The sequence below is a fragment of the Catharus ustulatus genome, chromosome 3 (genome assembly GCF_009819885.2).
Source record: "Catharus ustulatus isolate bCatUst1 chromosome 3, bCatUst1.pri.v2, whole genome shotgun sequence".
NCBI classification, from domain to species: domain Eukaryota; kingdom Metazoa; phylum Chordata; class Aves; order Passeriformes; family Turdidae; genus Catharus; species Catharus ustulatus.
In genome coordinates this window covers 91,296,033-91,312,855 of record NC_046223.1, presented here as the reverse complement: position 1 = coordinate 91,312,855, position 16,823 = coordinate 91,296,033, and the positions used below count along the sequence as shown (strand labels likewise).

The 16,823-nt window shown below is 37.5% G+C and overlaps 1 protein-coding gene across 5 annotated transcripts in view; it reads left to right on the top strand.

Moving 5' to 3' along the window:
- The window catches only part of PHF3 (PHD finger protein 3), a 51,542-nt gene that overhangs the window by 11,562 nt on the left and 23,157 nt on the right, over window positions 1–16,823 (top strand). For 2 of the 5 annotated variants that reach the window (XM_033053727.1, XM_033053726.1), the window contains exons 2-3: window positions 8,012–8,173; window positions 10,225–12,028. In XM_033053727.1, the coding sequence (XP_032909618.1) occupies window positions 8,032–8,173; window positions 10,225–12,028 (1,946 nt within the window). In that variant the 5' untranslated portion in view covers window positions 8,012–8,031. Of the gene's footprint in view, window positions 1–5,787; window positions 5,910–7,260; window positions 7,454–7,679; window positions 7,755–8,011; window positions 8,174–10,224; window positions 12,029–16,823 lie in introns of those variants that run through there. The other 3 variants (XM_033053729.2, XM_033053730.2, XM_033053731.2) reach the window with 3 other exon arrangements.

Below are 16,823 nucleotides of genomic sequence, written 5' to 3'. Positions count from 1 at the left end.
TAAAGTGGTGCAGATTTCATGCTACAGCTTATTTAATTGCTGTGAGCAAGTTGAAGAGATAAAGGTCGTAGTAGTTAAACTGAGAAGTGTTGTCGCTGAAATAGTAATCAGGTCTTCTAGATAAAATGGAGAAGCAGAAGGCATGGCTCACTAATACTTCTTTGAAAGCAGATTTGACCTGAACTCAGAAGCAGGAAACCTATGCACAGGCAAGATATTGTCTTTACATGCCTTCAACCCAACCATCTAAGCATGAAATTTCTTATGTGAACATGAGTATATGAGAAGAGCTTGATTCAGGCCTGCTTCTTACCCACATGCCTAGTTTCTCAAGATTGTGACATTTTCTCTGCTGTATTCCGGAGATCATGTATTTTTGTTTTCAGAATCCCCTTCTTTCTTGCTCTTAACTTGGCTTTGAGTGTGGGTTTGCTTCCTGCTATTTTTCTTACTTCTGCATGGACTTAAGTTTTTGTTGGGAGTTTTTACTGGTCTGATTCAAAGTTGTTACTCATCAACATGTTTTGCTCAGCTTTAGGGTTTATATTGCGCATCATTCATCAAGAACTAAGCTTTTTTTATGGTAACAATTGATTGAAGGTCCTTTAGACAGTTCAAGTGCATGCCCATAAGAAACACATAAAGACATCTATACAGAAAACACAGGTCTTGTAAGTTGAATTATAACTATATCTCTTGAGAAGAATAGTAGCATAGAATCATAGAATAATGGCAAAGAACCTCTAAAGGTCATCTAGTCCAGCCCCCCTGCAATGGACATGTTCAACTAGATCAGGTTGCTCAGAGCCCTGTTCAGCCTAACCTTGAAGATTTCCAGGGATGGGGCATCTACTGCCTCTCTGGGCAACCTCTTCTAGTGTTTCACTACCTTCATAATAAAAAAAAGTTCTTCTTTACATCCAATCTGAAGCTACTCTCTTTTACTTTAAAGCCATTACCCTTGTCTTGTCACTAGAGGCCATACTAAAGTGTCTGTTCACATTTTTCTTTTAAGTTCCTTTTAAGTATTAAAAGGCTGCAGTGAGGTGTCCTCCTATTCTCCATGCCAAACAACTCCAAATTTCCCAGCCTTTCTTCAAAGGACAGGTGCTCCAGCACTCCAGTCGTTTTTGTGGCCTTCTCTGGACTTGCTTCACCAGGTCCATGCCTTTCTTGTACTGAGCATGTCAGTCAGCAGTACTGGTATGACAAATAGAATGACAATGGATGTTTGTTGCCTATCTATTGATAGGCAGAACTGTATCAGTAATAAGGCATTTCATGTTTATCTCTGGGCCTGAATCCAGATGGTGCTGGATTTAGATAGTTTCTTTAGTTAGATGACGATGTTGGTCAGACAAAGACCAGCAGAGACCAGAGCAGGCCAAACTTGCTGAGCTTGCTCTATAATTGCCTACTGAGTAACAGAACAGGGTTAGAGTGGTGTTATCTTTTTAGCTTTGATTGAATAATTACATACTTAGAGAAGAGAATAAGATTCTTTGTGGGTAATCCTGGTTAAGGCTTTCAGCAGAGGTAGACATAACTCTTTATGACTCTCACAAACTGATTAGGGTAGAGGTCAAATTATGTTGAAATAATTTTGCAATGTTTGTGAAGGGTGACTACTGAACCATAAAGATGTAGTTAGGTTGCTGGTTAATGGAGCTAGACTGAGGAGAATGCTGGTCTTGCAGCACAATTAAGAAGTTCTGATACCTTTGTGAATCAAGGCACAAGCTATCCACGTCTTACTCACTGCAGATCTTAAGAGCTTGGCAGTTATGGAGGGCTCTTCCTGCCCTGAAGGAAGTATAAGCAGAAAGACATGTTGGTAGTAGAAATTGATACAACTGCTCTCCTTGCCAGTTAAAGGACAGAATTTGACAAAATGAAACTTTTGAGAAATAAATGGAATCCAGATTCTTGAACCAGTCAGAAGTGTCTCAAAACTTCTTTTAGGTGCCTCTCTGCTTCTTTTCATCAGTTTGATCAGGTCACTGTCTTAAAATCTGTGCATGATCAATGTAGAAAATTACAGTAAATTCACGAATACAAGCCGCACTGAGTATAAACCGCATCTCTGGGTGTTGGCAAATATCTCGGTTTTTGTCCATAAATAAGCCGCACCCGAATATAAGCCGCTCTGTCGTTCGCAGCGAGGACCCGTGTGCAATTAGTAACAGAACCGCGGGAGGGCGGGGTTTACTGGCTGAGCTAAGGCTGTGCAGGCTCGGCCCGCTAGGGGCCGCTGACGGGGCCAGGTGGCCCAGCCCGGTGCTGCCGCTCGGGGCCAACCGCCGCTGCCACTGGGCTCGGTCACCCCAGGTCAGCGCTGCCCCGCGGTGGCAGGCAGGGACGGAGCTTCCCCCGCTCCTACGGCAACGGCGGCGGGCGGGGACGGAGCTTTCCTGCGCCCGTGGCGCCGGCAGCGAGCAGGGACGGAGCTTTCCTGCGCCCGTGGCGCCGGCGGCAGGCGCGGACAAAGCACCCCGCCTCCTCCCCGAGCTGCGGCAATGGCGGCGCGCCCCCCCCCCCCCCCCTCCCCTGGGCTGCGGCAGAGGAGGGAAGAAGAGAACTCTCCTGCCTCTCTCCCCGCCCCCCGTGCTGCCTGCAGGGAGCCAGGGCAACACGGTAACATTGTAACGATTGCGAAATACCGGCTTTTACTGGCAGGTGCTTGGCTCGGCGCCCTGGCTGGCACGTCTGGGGTTGTAAATGTCAGAAAATTATTCACAGATTAGCTGCCCCCGACTATTAGCCGCACTTCCGGGTTTCCACCAAAATTTTTGTCAAATTGCTGCGGCTTGTATTCGTGAAATTACTGTATATTGTGTAGAACAACTCTTGGCCATCTTAAATGTTTGAGTAGTGTGAGTGGATGTGGAAGCATGCTTTTGGGGTTGTGTTGATTTTTTTTTTACCTTGAGCAATTCATTGATAAGAAGTGAAAACTCTGAAGTTTAGAATATGACAACTCTTAAGAGCAACACACTTATTTCAACTTTGAATGGTACCCTGGTGATAGGTTTTCTGTTTTGTTCTGTTTTTGCTGGAGCTTATCCACCTATGAGCATAGCATACTGATAGCTTGCCAGTGAGCAAAATAACTCAGCATTTGTACTAAATTAGTAATTCTTAACTATCACAAACTGTCTAACTTTTCTGGATTCATTTACTGGGGTAGTTTGATTTGTTATAATACAGGGAATGGAATTTTAATTGCGTGTCATCTGGAGACATTTCAAGATTTCCTATTAAAATCAAACTTTTAACTAATTTAGTTTATGGGTATGTTTATCAAATTACGTACTTACCATAAATGATGAAGAAGATTGATACTGTAAGAATATACAAAATGTGTTAGGGACATCTTTTTAATTGCCCTTTTTTTCTTGTCCCTCTGGATTGCTGCTGGGAAGGTGTTTCCCTCAAGTGCAGTCTGGTTTTTTCTAGTTTTAGCCTGTGTTTTCATTGGTATTGTGAAAAGCAGCATTATCTGTGCTAAAATCATGATCACCTACTGAATCTTTGAAGCCAAACCAATTTTTCTGACTGCAAATACTCCTTTCTTTAGCTGATGTGATGTCTAGCTACGTTAGGCATTTCAGACTCTTTTCACTAAAGCCAAATGTACATATTTTTCTCCTGTATTTGAAGTAATTTTGAATGTAACTTTGAGATGCCAAAATTTGGTCTACAGTTGTTTCTCTGAATTTTCTTACCTAATTATGCCTTTCTTCTTCCAAGCTGTTCATATGAATAACTATAATAATACAATGTTTTATGACCAAGGTAGTAACTTTTCTGTATAAAATTTAAATTTACTGTATTGGTATTGAAAACCTGGAGAATATTTATTTGTGCCTCCTCCTGTTCGTAGACGGCAAACTCTCCGTATTCCCCAGCTTAGGTCTTTCTGAAATATTTAGCTATTTATGCCTTTGGATCAGTTTCATGGGTAGAGAGAGGTTGGATCTGTACTACGATTTACAAAGCAATTTAGATTAGTTCTCTGATTTGTAAATGCATGAAGACTCCCTTCCTAATAAAAATAATTAGTTTGCAGTAAAGTGCTTGGTTTGGTGTGGTATTTTTACTTTGTTGTTGAAATTTGTGTTTTTCTACTCCTTATTTCCGATGAACCAGGCTTGTGTCACTAAAGAGCCACAATTCAGTAGGCTTGTGATATAGCTGCATCTTTTTAATAAACTCAGTATGCAGTCCTCTGTCAAGATACCTCCTGTATTAAGTTTATTAATCCTAGTTGATTTTCATATGTCTTTTTTCTGAAGACTGTAAAATTACCTCTTTACAACACAGACATTAATGGAGAATGGGAGCAAATGTTTAGTTAATATTTCATGTTGCTTACTGTGATTCTTTTCTTGCACTGGGCAGTAAGCCCAAGGTACTTGCAGGCAAATTCTCAGTTCAATGGGTTATAGGCAAACTTTTGTGAAACAGTTAGTTTGATGTTTCCTTATGTAAGTTATGTCATCAGTCACATAATTTCTCTTGGAAATACATCTTCTTTTAACAGAAAGTATTTTAAATCTTGTTTCTTGAACATATGTATCACAAATGTCAATAGGAAAAAGATTTTTCATAGAAAGTATACCATCCTCATTTATGATCTGGAGACTTGCTGACAAAATATCACTCTCTCTGTTTTGTTGCTTCTCTGGAGTTTATTAACTCTTTTGAAGGCTTGCCTAGACGTGTTTGCTTACTGCTTAGACTGTAACTGTTCTTTTCATTGAAGCATAATGTCACATCTTTGTTGTTATTCCCATATAACATAGAAATTTTTAAGTATTCAACCATTTCCGTATAATCTGTGATGCTTAAATGGAATCTGCTGTGGATTTACACATTCCTGCTGTCAGTGTGATTCAGCTGGACATAGCATTTTACAGCAGTGCAAAGCAGGAACAACAATGGTGTTCTGTTTGGTGTGGTTACCTAGGCAAAAGAAATCCAGGGCTAACATCTACAGAAAAGAAATTTATTTCTACACTTGAAATTTACCTTGGTCAGTGTGTCAAAAAACTGAGTATTTCTGTCTAGTTGTGGCTGAAAATAGTTGAGCAAAGTCTTATGTTAACAAAAATAAAGATTTTATAAACATCATCATTTTTGAGGATGTATTTAGGGGTGTTTTCTTCTCCTTACCTTCTCTTTCACCAGAAAGTAAGGCTTGTGTTCTTCAATTTTACCTTGCTAAATAATTTAAAAATGGTCATGCTTTTGTTTTAGCATAGGGAAAACATTACTTTAAATTTGCAAGTAGACTGATTTTACTGTATGTTGTTCTATTATGGTTTAATATATCTAAAAGTAAGTCAGTAGTACAGCCCAGCAGTTTGAAAATTTAGATACTTTACAAGTAATGGAGAAACTCAAAATTGTAAGGTGAAGGTCAGTGGTGCCTTATCCAGTATAAATACGTTAATGTGTCTCGTACTTTTCTTATTTGCAATCTGTTCAGTTGTACATTGGTGTGCAACTCTTCCTATTCAGATAAGTTTTTGCTTTAGTTATTACTTTTTTATTTTTCCTATTTCATTTTTCTAATTATTACTACTGAGATAATATTTATATATTTGTTACTAGGATCATCTCTACTTTTTTTGTTCTTTCTGATTTTGCTTTCGTTGGTTTAATCTTTCCTAGGGTTGTTTCTTTACCTCCGTTTCTCCTTCATGGTTTACTTTCCTAGTCTTCTTTGTATCTATTGCTGTTCTCTGTCACTTTTTCTCTTCCCAGCAGGGTCTGTGTGGAATGCTCCTCATCAGGGGCCTCATGAGACTGTCTTTACTAGCTGAGTTGTAGCTCAGATGGTTTGAGATTAGCGAGATTCTGTGCTTCAATTCCTCTGTAAAATTAAAGCTACAGCACAGAGTCTTGTAAGTATGAAAATACTTTAATTTTAATATTTCAAACTGTCTGTCAATAATGGACTGAATGTGTCTCTTTTGTTCAATAAAGGAGGACGTATAAATTCCTTGAGCAGGAGCATTGTAAAGCCCAAGACTTATGTCAGCCCTTTATTATGCTCCAGAGTTGTTTCAGAAGCTGTCCTAGTAGTTTTTATGTTTCATGTTATCTTCAGTAGCTTAGTGGTTTAGTTCTACACAGAAGGAACAGAAGCAGATGTGAAAATAGTCTCTTTGTCACAGTCTGTTCCCAAAAGCCAGTGTCACGTTTTGCAGTAACACCATGAAAACTTGAATATCAAAGTGCAGGGCTGCTGAGAATATGAGAATGGGCAGCTGGAGTTAGGGTGAGGGTCCGTCTCATTCAGGTTTCCATCTTAGATAATGGCCAGCATTGGATATTTACTGGGAAAATAATGTCTAATAGGGCAACTACAATGTAAGTTTTTTGCCAGTGTGTCCAGTAGGTCACTTATAGCAAAAAAGGAACACACTTGAGTGGAGTGAGACCAACTTTATCAGCCTCATGCACCTTGTGTGTACTATCTGTATGTTTGTAAACACACACAGACGTAAAGGTGGCTCTGTGGATTGGAGAGTGAAAGTGGACAGTAATTTCCACAAACACATTTTCTTGTAACTGATGTGTACAGTGCAGTAACTAAAAATGATGGTTAAAATAAAATGAATGACCATAAATTGTTAGCTTAAGAAACTCCTAGCTTTCAGCTCTTAGCAGCCATCTGATTACAGGGGTTCAGACTGCTGATTGCCTGGTGCCATAATCAACCTTCCTTAAGAGGCTGATAAAAAACCTTCCTAATATTTGAACGTCTTAATTTTGCTTGGTTACTTTATTGTTGTATTCTTCATGGCAGGTGATTGTAGATTGATAGACTTGGTTATCATTAGTCTTTCACTTCAGCAGTGTTTTACAGCTTCCAATTTTTGTTATTTTAAAAGTATGCTTATTATTGTAGTGCCTTCACAAGGGCTTTGGGGTTTTTTTAAGTTGCAGTAGTATCAGACTTGAGAAGCACCAGCAGTTGACAAATTTTCTGAGCTGGTCAAAAAACTCTAAGAATTTTTAATATAACTCCTTGCTTTTTTGACTTTTATGATTGATGTATTAATTTATATAATTTTTAAGTAAGCAATTTTTAGAAATTTTTTCAATATATTATATGTGTCGTGTGAGTTTATCTTAAAAATGCTTCAAGGTTGGTGTCTTAATAGTGAAAAACAGGCATACTTGATTGTTTGTAGTCTCTGTTATATTTGTTAGACCTTCTCACGTTTTGTCACGTGTAAAGTCACTTGGGTTTTTGGCTTGATCTCACAAATTTTGAATCCCATGGGGATCAGAATTCATTATCACACATGGGATCTTTGAATAGGAGAGTCTACCACTGCAAGAACCAAACTTAGAGCAAATGAGGAGAATGGCTGGTGTAGTGACCTGACTGGCTCTTAGGAAACCTCCTTACAGGAGCGACCTCTGGCATCTTTCTCAGGTTAGTGGAGTATAGGAGTTCACCAAAGACAATGTTCCCTGTCTCACCTGGGAGGTTAAGTGCTTGCTGCACTTAAAGCTCTTCCAAAAAGTCGTTATATATGCAGATATGTTACATGGGTGGGGCTGAGAGTTTTTAAATAGTATCCTGTGAGAAAACCGTGATTTTTACACTGTGCACTTCTGGATCAGCTCTTTCCTGTTTACCTTTCTTCACTTTTTCTTAGGTGGGAAGGGACAGTGAGGGGCAGCTGATCTCTAAGACTGGGGACCTTCCTGTGGCAAAAAACCCCAATAAAAATGTGAGTCCACCAAAAGCTATGAGGACTGTCTACAGAAATTTTAAGCTGTGGGTGATAGCTTCTTCTACACGGAAACTGCCTCACGTGGGAATTTTCTGTCCTTCATTTCTTCATTTTTTCCTCTTCTGTTTGATTTTAGATGGGCAATCTATTTATTTTTTAATGTCTGTTCCCCTATCTTGCTCAGCATTATAGCTGCAACACTTTTTTGATAATTTTAAGTTTTAGGCTCTTTCTTCTTTGTTTTTTTTTTCCAGTTATTGGTCTTGATGATACTATGGATGAAGAAGGAGTTAAAGAGAGTGGTAATGATGCCATTGATGATGATGAGCTTGCTTCACCTAATAGGAATTTGAGAAGCCGTGCTGAAGAAGCATCAGTCACATCACCGAGGAAATCACCACGTTTAATGGCACAAGGTGATCATGGATTGTGTTTACATATTTGCAGTAAATCAAGTCTTTAAAATCCTACTCCCAAAATGTGTAAATTTAACATGGTTGTGTGAATTCTGATATGGAAACTTCCTTTTTCATACGCTGCAGCCAGAAACTGGCATCCATAGGGTATGAGTCAGTTAGAATTCCTCTTTAATAACCTTTAGTGTCTTCCTTATGGCTTATGGTCATGAAACTAATTTTTAAGATTTTGATCCTTTTACCTACATAATATTGATAATGTAGTTCTTCACCAACAAAAGCATGATGGAGTTGCAAAACAGCATGGGAATATTATGTTAGCATGTCTCGGTTTCAAATGAAAGTTTTAATTCTATTTCTATATGCTTATTCTCTTTTTATTTTAAATTAGGTTATAGTATTGGAGTCAGAAAGTTTTTAACTAAAATATCTCAAGATGCTTAATATTTTATTAAAATATTTAGATTGTGTTAGCTAATTTATTATGTTACGAGTTTTCTAACTTGTTGAACTTATTTACTGCTCTGCTTTTTTCCCCTATAGAGCAGGTTGAGAGTTAGAGTTAAAAAGATAAAATTACTTAATATGGAGATCAGAATTTAAATAAGAGCCTGTGGTACAAAGCTGGTGATTATGATGTTTAGAAAGGCACTGGAATGGTTACTTGTTTAGAAAATATAAAAGCTGTCATCAGGTGAGGATGTGACTGGATCTCAGATTTATAGACTGTTCTCTAAAAGATTTTTAAACTTCAGCTATATTTCTAATCACAGTATAGCTTGAGCAATTTTTGTTTGAGGTAGAAGAGGCTGAGAGGCAGAAAAGCAGAGTTAGTCTTGATTGTCTTTCTATCATCATTTGTGTTTTGTATGTACTACTTAAAAATTCTGTAGCCTTTAGAATAATGGGATTTTACATCCAAATTATGTCAGTGTAAAATTGAAATGCAAGTACAGTAATTTCACGATTATAAGCTGCACCTGATTATAGGCCGCAACTCCCGGTGCCAGCAACTTTTCATTCTTTGTCCATACATAAGCCGCACCTGATTATAAACCGCACATTACAATACGGAGTGTGATAAAAGGTATCTATTCTATCACCATCTGTTGAGGGTAGGGGCAGTGATCCTTATCTCCATGGGACATGTTCTGCTAATGGGCCATCCATTGAAGCCAGGCAGGGCATTGTTCTTTATCTTTTCACAACCCATCCTTCCTCCAGCGAGTCATTTTCTGCTAACGGCCCTTTGAGACCCACTGTGTGACTGATAAAATTACTTCATCCCATTGGAAGTTGCTCCAGCCAGGGGGAAAAGCCCAACATTTCTTACCAAGATAAAAACAGAGGTTTTGGGACACTAAGGTAGCCCCTTTCTCCACTAGACTCCAGAGGAAAACCAGATTTCTCCACATCACCACTGGACCTCTGGAGGGAAACTGCACCTTCTACAGAACCACTGCTTCAATTGAATCACATCTGCACTGCAAGGGGACTGCAGCCACCACTTAATGGGACTGCTACCAACACCCTGCCTGACGGGGTGTCAGATTGTACTGACTTTGTCAGGGTTTGGAGTTTGTTTCTTTGTAGTACTGTATTTCTATTTTAATTTCCCTAGAAAAGAACTGTTATTCCTAATTCCCATATTTTTGCCTGAAAGCCCCTTGATTTCAAAATTATAATAATTTGGAGGGAGGGGGTTTACATTCTCCATTTCAACGAGAAGCTCCTGCCTTTCTCAGCAGACACCTGTCCTCCAAACTAAAACAGCAACTTTTTGTTCTTTACCCATATATAAGCCGCACCTGATTATAAGCCGCACTTTGGGTTCGGACCAAAATTTTAGTCAAAATGGTGCGGCTTATAATCGTGAAATTACTGTAATTTGGGTTTGGAGGGATTTTAAAGTTTAATAAACAACTAAGTTTTGAGTTTTCTTTGTATCCAGTGAGCTAAACTGGGGTAAGTCACTTCTATTCTAGGCAAATCTTGTATTTGCAAAAAGAAGGAAGCAGAATAGCTAAGAGATTCTCTTTTTCCCTTCCTAGAATCAGTTCGAAGTCTGCGGCAGAGCACGCTAGCCAAGCGTTCAAATGTTGCTCCTCCTCTTAATACCAAGAAATCATCTGTAAAAAGTGTATCTGCTCCAAAAAATGGACAGAAACAAGAGAGAAGTCCGGTTAAAGAGACAGATGTTGCTGCACGCTTGAAAACAGAGCAGCCTAGGGAGGTTAGGCGTAGTACAAGACGATCAGGACAGGTGGAAGGAGCAGTAACAGCACCCCAGAGTAATACAAAATGTCTGCCTGATCCTGAAGATGTGAAAGGAAGAAAGTCTGAAACCTCTGAGCAGACAAAAGTTGAAGAAAGATCTCAAGAGTCAAGTTTAGCTAATTTAACAGAGCCCTGTTCTCCTTCTCCCAGGGAAACAAAGGAAATAGTGGATGTTGCAGTGAAGACTGACTCTGGGAGTGCTGAGTCAGTTTGTTCAGTGTCTACAGATACTGAAATGATTCCAGTTAAAAATGAAACAAGTGATGTGATTGATTCAATGGACTTGGAAAATTCTTCAGAAGAAAAGACTGATAGTAAAGCAGAGGAATCAGAGAAGAAAGAACATAATCAAATTGAAGTAACTGGAAAAGATAATGATTCATCTAGTGCTTGCATGAATACAGATGAAATTTGTGAGACCTCTACAAATTTGTCTAGCTCTGTGAAAGAGGAGGTTTACTGCAGTTCAGATTCCCACAATGTGGAAGTTCTTGATGAAAATACATTGTCACTAAAGGAATGTGTAACAGAAGCTGGAGGTGATGACAAGGGAATGGAGAAAATTGAAACTTCATCTGAGAAAGTATTGGATAGTACAGACTGTGATAATAAAGACTTGAAAAGCAAAGAGTTTACTTCTGCTGATGCAGGAAATATCATTTTAGAAGGCACTGCTGTTGACCAATCAAGCCAAAATGTACAGCAACAGATCAGCAGTACTAAAGTAGAAGGCCCAGAGGCATCAAAATTACAGGATGATGAAAAACAAATTGGTATTTCAACAAAATGTGAAAAGAACATTAGGCCCCGGCATAGTAAATCTGTAGCACAGAATAAACCGAATCTGACTGCAGGTACTCAGCAGAAAGCAGGTACAGTGCAACAAGAAACGACACGGTCAAGAACGAGAGCTGGTGTTGCTGTTTCGGGCCTTCACAGTCCCTCTTCAGCAAGTCTGAAGCGAAATGCGGATGAGCAAGAGAGTCATCAGCATCCAAATAACCCGGTTAAAATTAGGAAGAAACAATCTGATCTGGGTTTGAAAGCAAAGAGTAGCGTTTCAGGGGTGACTGTAAAAAAACAGACCAACACAAAGCTGAAGAAAATACCCCGAGTCCAGGCTTCTGGGCAAGCCCAGAAGTCATCAGTTCAAAAAGCAAGTGAGAAATCTCCTACTCATCAGAGCTGTTCTAAAGATACTCACCATTCTGTGCATTCATCATCAGGCCATGTTTCACATCCTGGTCAGAAGCAAACCAGCAAACACCAACTTGCAACTGGCCAAAAAGCAAATACCTCCACAAAGGAAGAGGCAGAGACTAAAGATCCCTCTGTTGTAGAACATCTGAAGGAGGATGATAAAGAAAAAAACAAGTCAAAAAGAAATGATAAGAATCTCCAACCTCGCCAGAGAAGAAGTAGCAAAAGTCTTTCACTTGATGAACCTCCCTTGTTCATTCCAGATAACATTTCAACTGTTAAAAGGGAAGGCTTGGAACATACCTCTGCTAGTGAAAGCAAACATGTTTGGGTGCCCAGCAAGCAGTGTGGCTTCTGCAAAAAGCCGCATGGCAACAGGTGTGTGTGGCAGTGTGTCTTAGGAATATTTATTATTGGTCTTGGGTGGAAAGAAAAAAACTAGTTTCCAATGTTTCCTGCTACTCATGCTAAAACAAAGTCCTGGTCTTTCAGTATAAGTCTGTATGTCATACAATCAGTTAATTTCCTTTGCACTCATACACTTTTTTTTTCCAGTCATTTAAACAGACCATTAGAAACTAATTTGGCCCAAAGTTTGGATCTAAATGTTTTATTATGTCAGTAGATATTTTGATGACTGTATAATTCTTCTATGCTATTTAATTATGCACTTTAAACCTGACTTTTTCATAGAAAAGGAATTAGATATCTGTGTTCAGGTTGTCATTTCCTTCTTTCCAGAGACTTCTTAAGTGGAAGGATCACTGTCAACCAAAAAAATCAAATAATTGTTTACATGTGACTTTTATCTAGTACAGATCTAATTCTAATGGTAGAGATGCAGAGTTGTTGTTTTCACTTTGTGTAATCATTGGTGTGAGGTTTCATGTAACAGTAATTAAGTAGTTGGTGGGAAGGAGAGAAAGAAAAATATGAAAAAACCCCACAAAACTTCCACATGACCATATCTGACTTTGCCTTTATACTTAATAATGAGGTTGCATCTGAATTTGTTAATATTCCTCTGTGGCAAAACTTATTCTACACAGTAAGTGAGTTGAAAACCATTTGGTTTCACTAATGATTCAACAGTCCAAGAATAAGAATTTCTTCATTGCATTTACTGTATTTTAATATTGAAGTATTTTTTGTTGCTGTTCTACCTGCTAGCCTACCTTTTGTTTTTTTAATGTCAAATTGAAGATGTTTGTGATTAACTTACATGAGAGAAAGTTTTAATAGTAACTTTTAGTGACTGTGCTTTAGAACTCCATGCATCACAGTGAAATATGGAACAATTACCTTTGGTACCTGAGGAGTTTTTTTGGCATTTGTTTGTATCTAAGAAACCCTTCTCAGCTTTATTGACTTGTTGTATCCTATTTGAAAAACAAATACATGAAAATTAATATACTGTACAGTTATAGCAACTGCATCATTGTGGCCTACTAAAGGAATTAGTGAGAGGTTTGCTCTGCCTGGGTGCTGAGGATTACCTGATTGAAGGGATGCCCAAATTTAGTTCCTTGTTGTTCTGTTAAAAAAAAAAATCCTTTTATTTTTAAGGTTGTTATAATTTGTGTCTTTGTAAGAGTGTTTAATTTTAAGCAGGTTTCATTTCCTTAGTTTTTGTCATCCTGGGCATTACCATGACAGTAGAACTGTATTAGAACTTGGTAGAACTGAGTAGCCATACTTCAGTGAATTGTTTACATCGCAAAAGGCTGCTTTCTGGGTATAAAAGTGATGCTGTAGATATTTTTAAAGCAAAATGTGGTATTTGGAATTTAAACTACTTGATAGCTGTTAAAAATGCAACTTTTACTTGAACTTGTGGTACATTCTTTCTATTTTTGCTAATATTTGATTCATTTTATGGGTTTGGTTTTTTTAGTGTCTTGTTAGAGTTTAGAAAGTCGTGATTTTTATTACTAAGTGGATCTTAGCAGTGTGGCAGTGACTTAGTTAAATCTACTTATTTCAGTTTATAACATCAAAATAGAATTACAGAAGGTACAGGGAAGCACAGCGACATAGGATTAAGTTCAACAAACCCAATTTTACATTGCCAGTTCTTACTACTGCCAGAAGAATAATATAGTGTATGAATCACCAGCTGAGTTTGGATTGAGGCAGCCCATGAGTTGCCACAGGTGGTAATTATAGGTATCATCAGTTTTGTAATGGTGGTCTTCAGTATTCTAGGGTTCTGGTGTTGGAATTGTGTTATTTTTTAATGTCTGCGTTGCAAAACAGTAGATACAACGAGCTCTTTCAACAAAAGATAATCAGATTTGCTAAATGTAGAAAGATTTTTGTAGAAAGATAAACACAGAATTTTTGTATATAGAGTGTGACTGAGATACAATAGTGGAATAAGGAAGCTTGCAGTATTGAGCTTCATGCCTAATAACAGAAAATTTAGGACTGTCATTGCATGACTTTTTATCATTATTAGTCTAAGTAATAAAGTCTTCAATTTTTTCAGATTACTTTACTTTATGGTTTTATGCCACAAATAGCTTAAATCTTTCAGATTCACTAACTGTCATTAAGATAGAAGAGGAAGCAAAACTTGTATCTCCAGTGCCTTGGCATTTTGTCCTAATTAAATTAGTACAAGGAAAAGAAAACACTTCTACTACAGTGCGAAAGAGAAGAAGCGTAGGATGATAAATTTGGATTCTGTCTCTTGGAAACCCATCAAAACTATCAACATTTACTGTAATGAAAAGGGGATTTTTCATTTGCTATTTGGACTACTTTTCAAGGAATTTTTGTTTCCCTTTTGAAACCACCTAGCTGGTCACTCTTACCCTTTTTTTCTCTGTTCATTGTATAAGAGAAAATGAGAAAATGTGAGACATAAATGCTGTATAATGTCTGTATATTCAAGAAATGTCAAAGGCAGAGCTAAGAGTTGAAATAACATTTGTGTTTATATCTTGCTCTCTATGGTTATTTCAATTTTGGAAATTTTTAATCAATACTGTGGTACAAACTGCTTGTAGGAAAAGTTAAACTGAAGTTGCAGCCCCAAATTGGGAAATAATTTGCCAAGAACTTTGCAGGATGTCACTTTAAAGTAACATATTTAAAATTTAGGATTTAGAGTAGTAGTCACTTGAATCTTTGTGTATTCCCTGTAATAAGTGTAAAACCACTAACTTGTTGTTATGTTATTGTAATACCAAGCTTGGAGAATTAATTCAGGTTGAAGATAATGCGTGGAAATTGTGACATCAGCTTTATGTGCAGAATTCCCAAAGGGCAATGCTTACATTTTACTCTGTGTGCTAGAAGAGTAGAAGGATGGTACTTCAGTGTTGTTTTATTGCAGATCATCATGTGACAAATGGAGTAAATTTTTTTCTTTAGGAATACATGCAGTAATTTGCTGGCCACATGCAAAGTCTAAGTATGCTTACCTTGTACGGCAGATGCAATGGATTTGTCTGGGAAAGGAGGAATTCTGTTTTATAAATATGAGATTTGCATGATCAAGAAAGTTTACAAGTTATAACTTGCTTTGCAAGAGACAATGCTTGGCTTGCTTTCTGTTGATAGATTATCATTGTTTGGCACTTGAACTTTGAACAATGACTTCATGCTCTCTTTTCCATTTGTCTTGAAGCTGTTTTATATATATATATTTTCATTGCTCAGAGAACTGGTTTTCAGTGTTTGGCTTTAGGGACTCTCTTCTCAGCCTCTCTGCTTTATGTATTATGATATATCTTTGCTATATAGCTAAAAAGAATTGCTCTTTCATATTGGTAACTAAGCTTTGTGTTTCTGCACAAGTCAGATGACAATTACTTTTTATAATTTTCAGCATATCTGGAGGGGTATTTTTTTCAGTGCAAAGTTTGAATTGTTGTTACTCAACAGTATTATTTTCAACATGTTTGATGTTGCCAGTGTGTTCCCATATTGCTGTCATGTGTTTTCTAATCAGCTAATAACATAAATCACATGCAAAATTTTTCATTTATCTATCTATAGATGAAAAGTGTGTATGTGTATGGATATGCATATCACATTGAAAAATGTTAGACTGAAGTTACTACTCAAATTCCTAATGAATCCAAGTGATGCTGAAAATACTAAGCTTTGTCACAAACAGTAGTTACTTTTGCAGAAGACAGGTTAAAGGTTGCTAAAGATAGCTGAATTTTAAAAATAATATGCAATTTCTTTGCTTAGTGCTAAATGAAGATGGTAGCTCTGCAGACACTGAGAAATCTGCTAATAACCAGATTTCTCTGGTTTTCACTGTAGATGTTTACATTTTCTGCATGCTGGAGGGCTGAACTGGTTCCTTGCTTGTACAAATAGACAAAATCTAACAGATATTTTTCAGATTGTCTCCCGTATCTGTAGTCTGTCATCTTTAACAAGAAGTTCCATCAATTTTGGATGAATAATTCATAGTAGACAACTTGAGATATTGTTTTGAAGCAAATGTTCTAAAAAACATTATCACAGAGTAATCTTGTAACTTTTAATTTGGTGACTTCCTCTTGATTTCAACTGTTCTGAGTAAGATTTTTTTTTTTTTTTAAATAGGTTGTAGGGGTTTGAGGAATCTCTTCTGCTGTTGTTTTGTGGTTTTTTTTCCCGGTTTTGTTTTGTTGTTGCTTTTGGGCTTCAATAATCCAGTTTGAGTTGTCAGATAAAAACTGACCTCAGAACTCACAGAAAAATTAAGTGATACAGGAGTAGATTTTACTTAGGGTATTCCTTTTCCCCTACATTTCCACTATGCTTTAATATGGAGGAAAAGTTAGTAATATTGTAAAAGGTAATTAATTGACAAGTGCTGATGTTGATTTAGCAAAGGTACAGTATTCCTGATCTCTTGCTTACACATAATTACTAAAAAGTTCCTTCAGAACTGTAGTACAGAAAAGTATTTTGGCAATGATACATGCAAGATGGATGCAAACTGCAAACCATTTTTATCTGTAGTAAAGATTATTAGATTTGTATTTTTAAAATAGTGCTAAATGTCAGTAAATTATAGTGGATCCAGGTTATCATACAATTTGCACAGCCAATACAAAAGAGAGTGATTGAGAAAGGAGCTTAAGGCTCCAAACTTACTGGCATTCTTGAATTATATTTGTGTATTTTTTTAGGGTAGTAATGCCTGGTATCAGTGGATAGTATA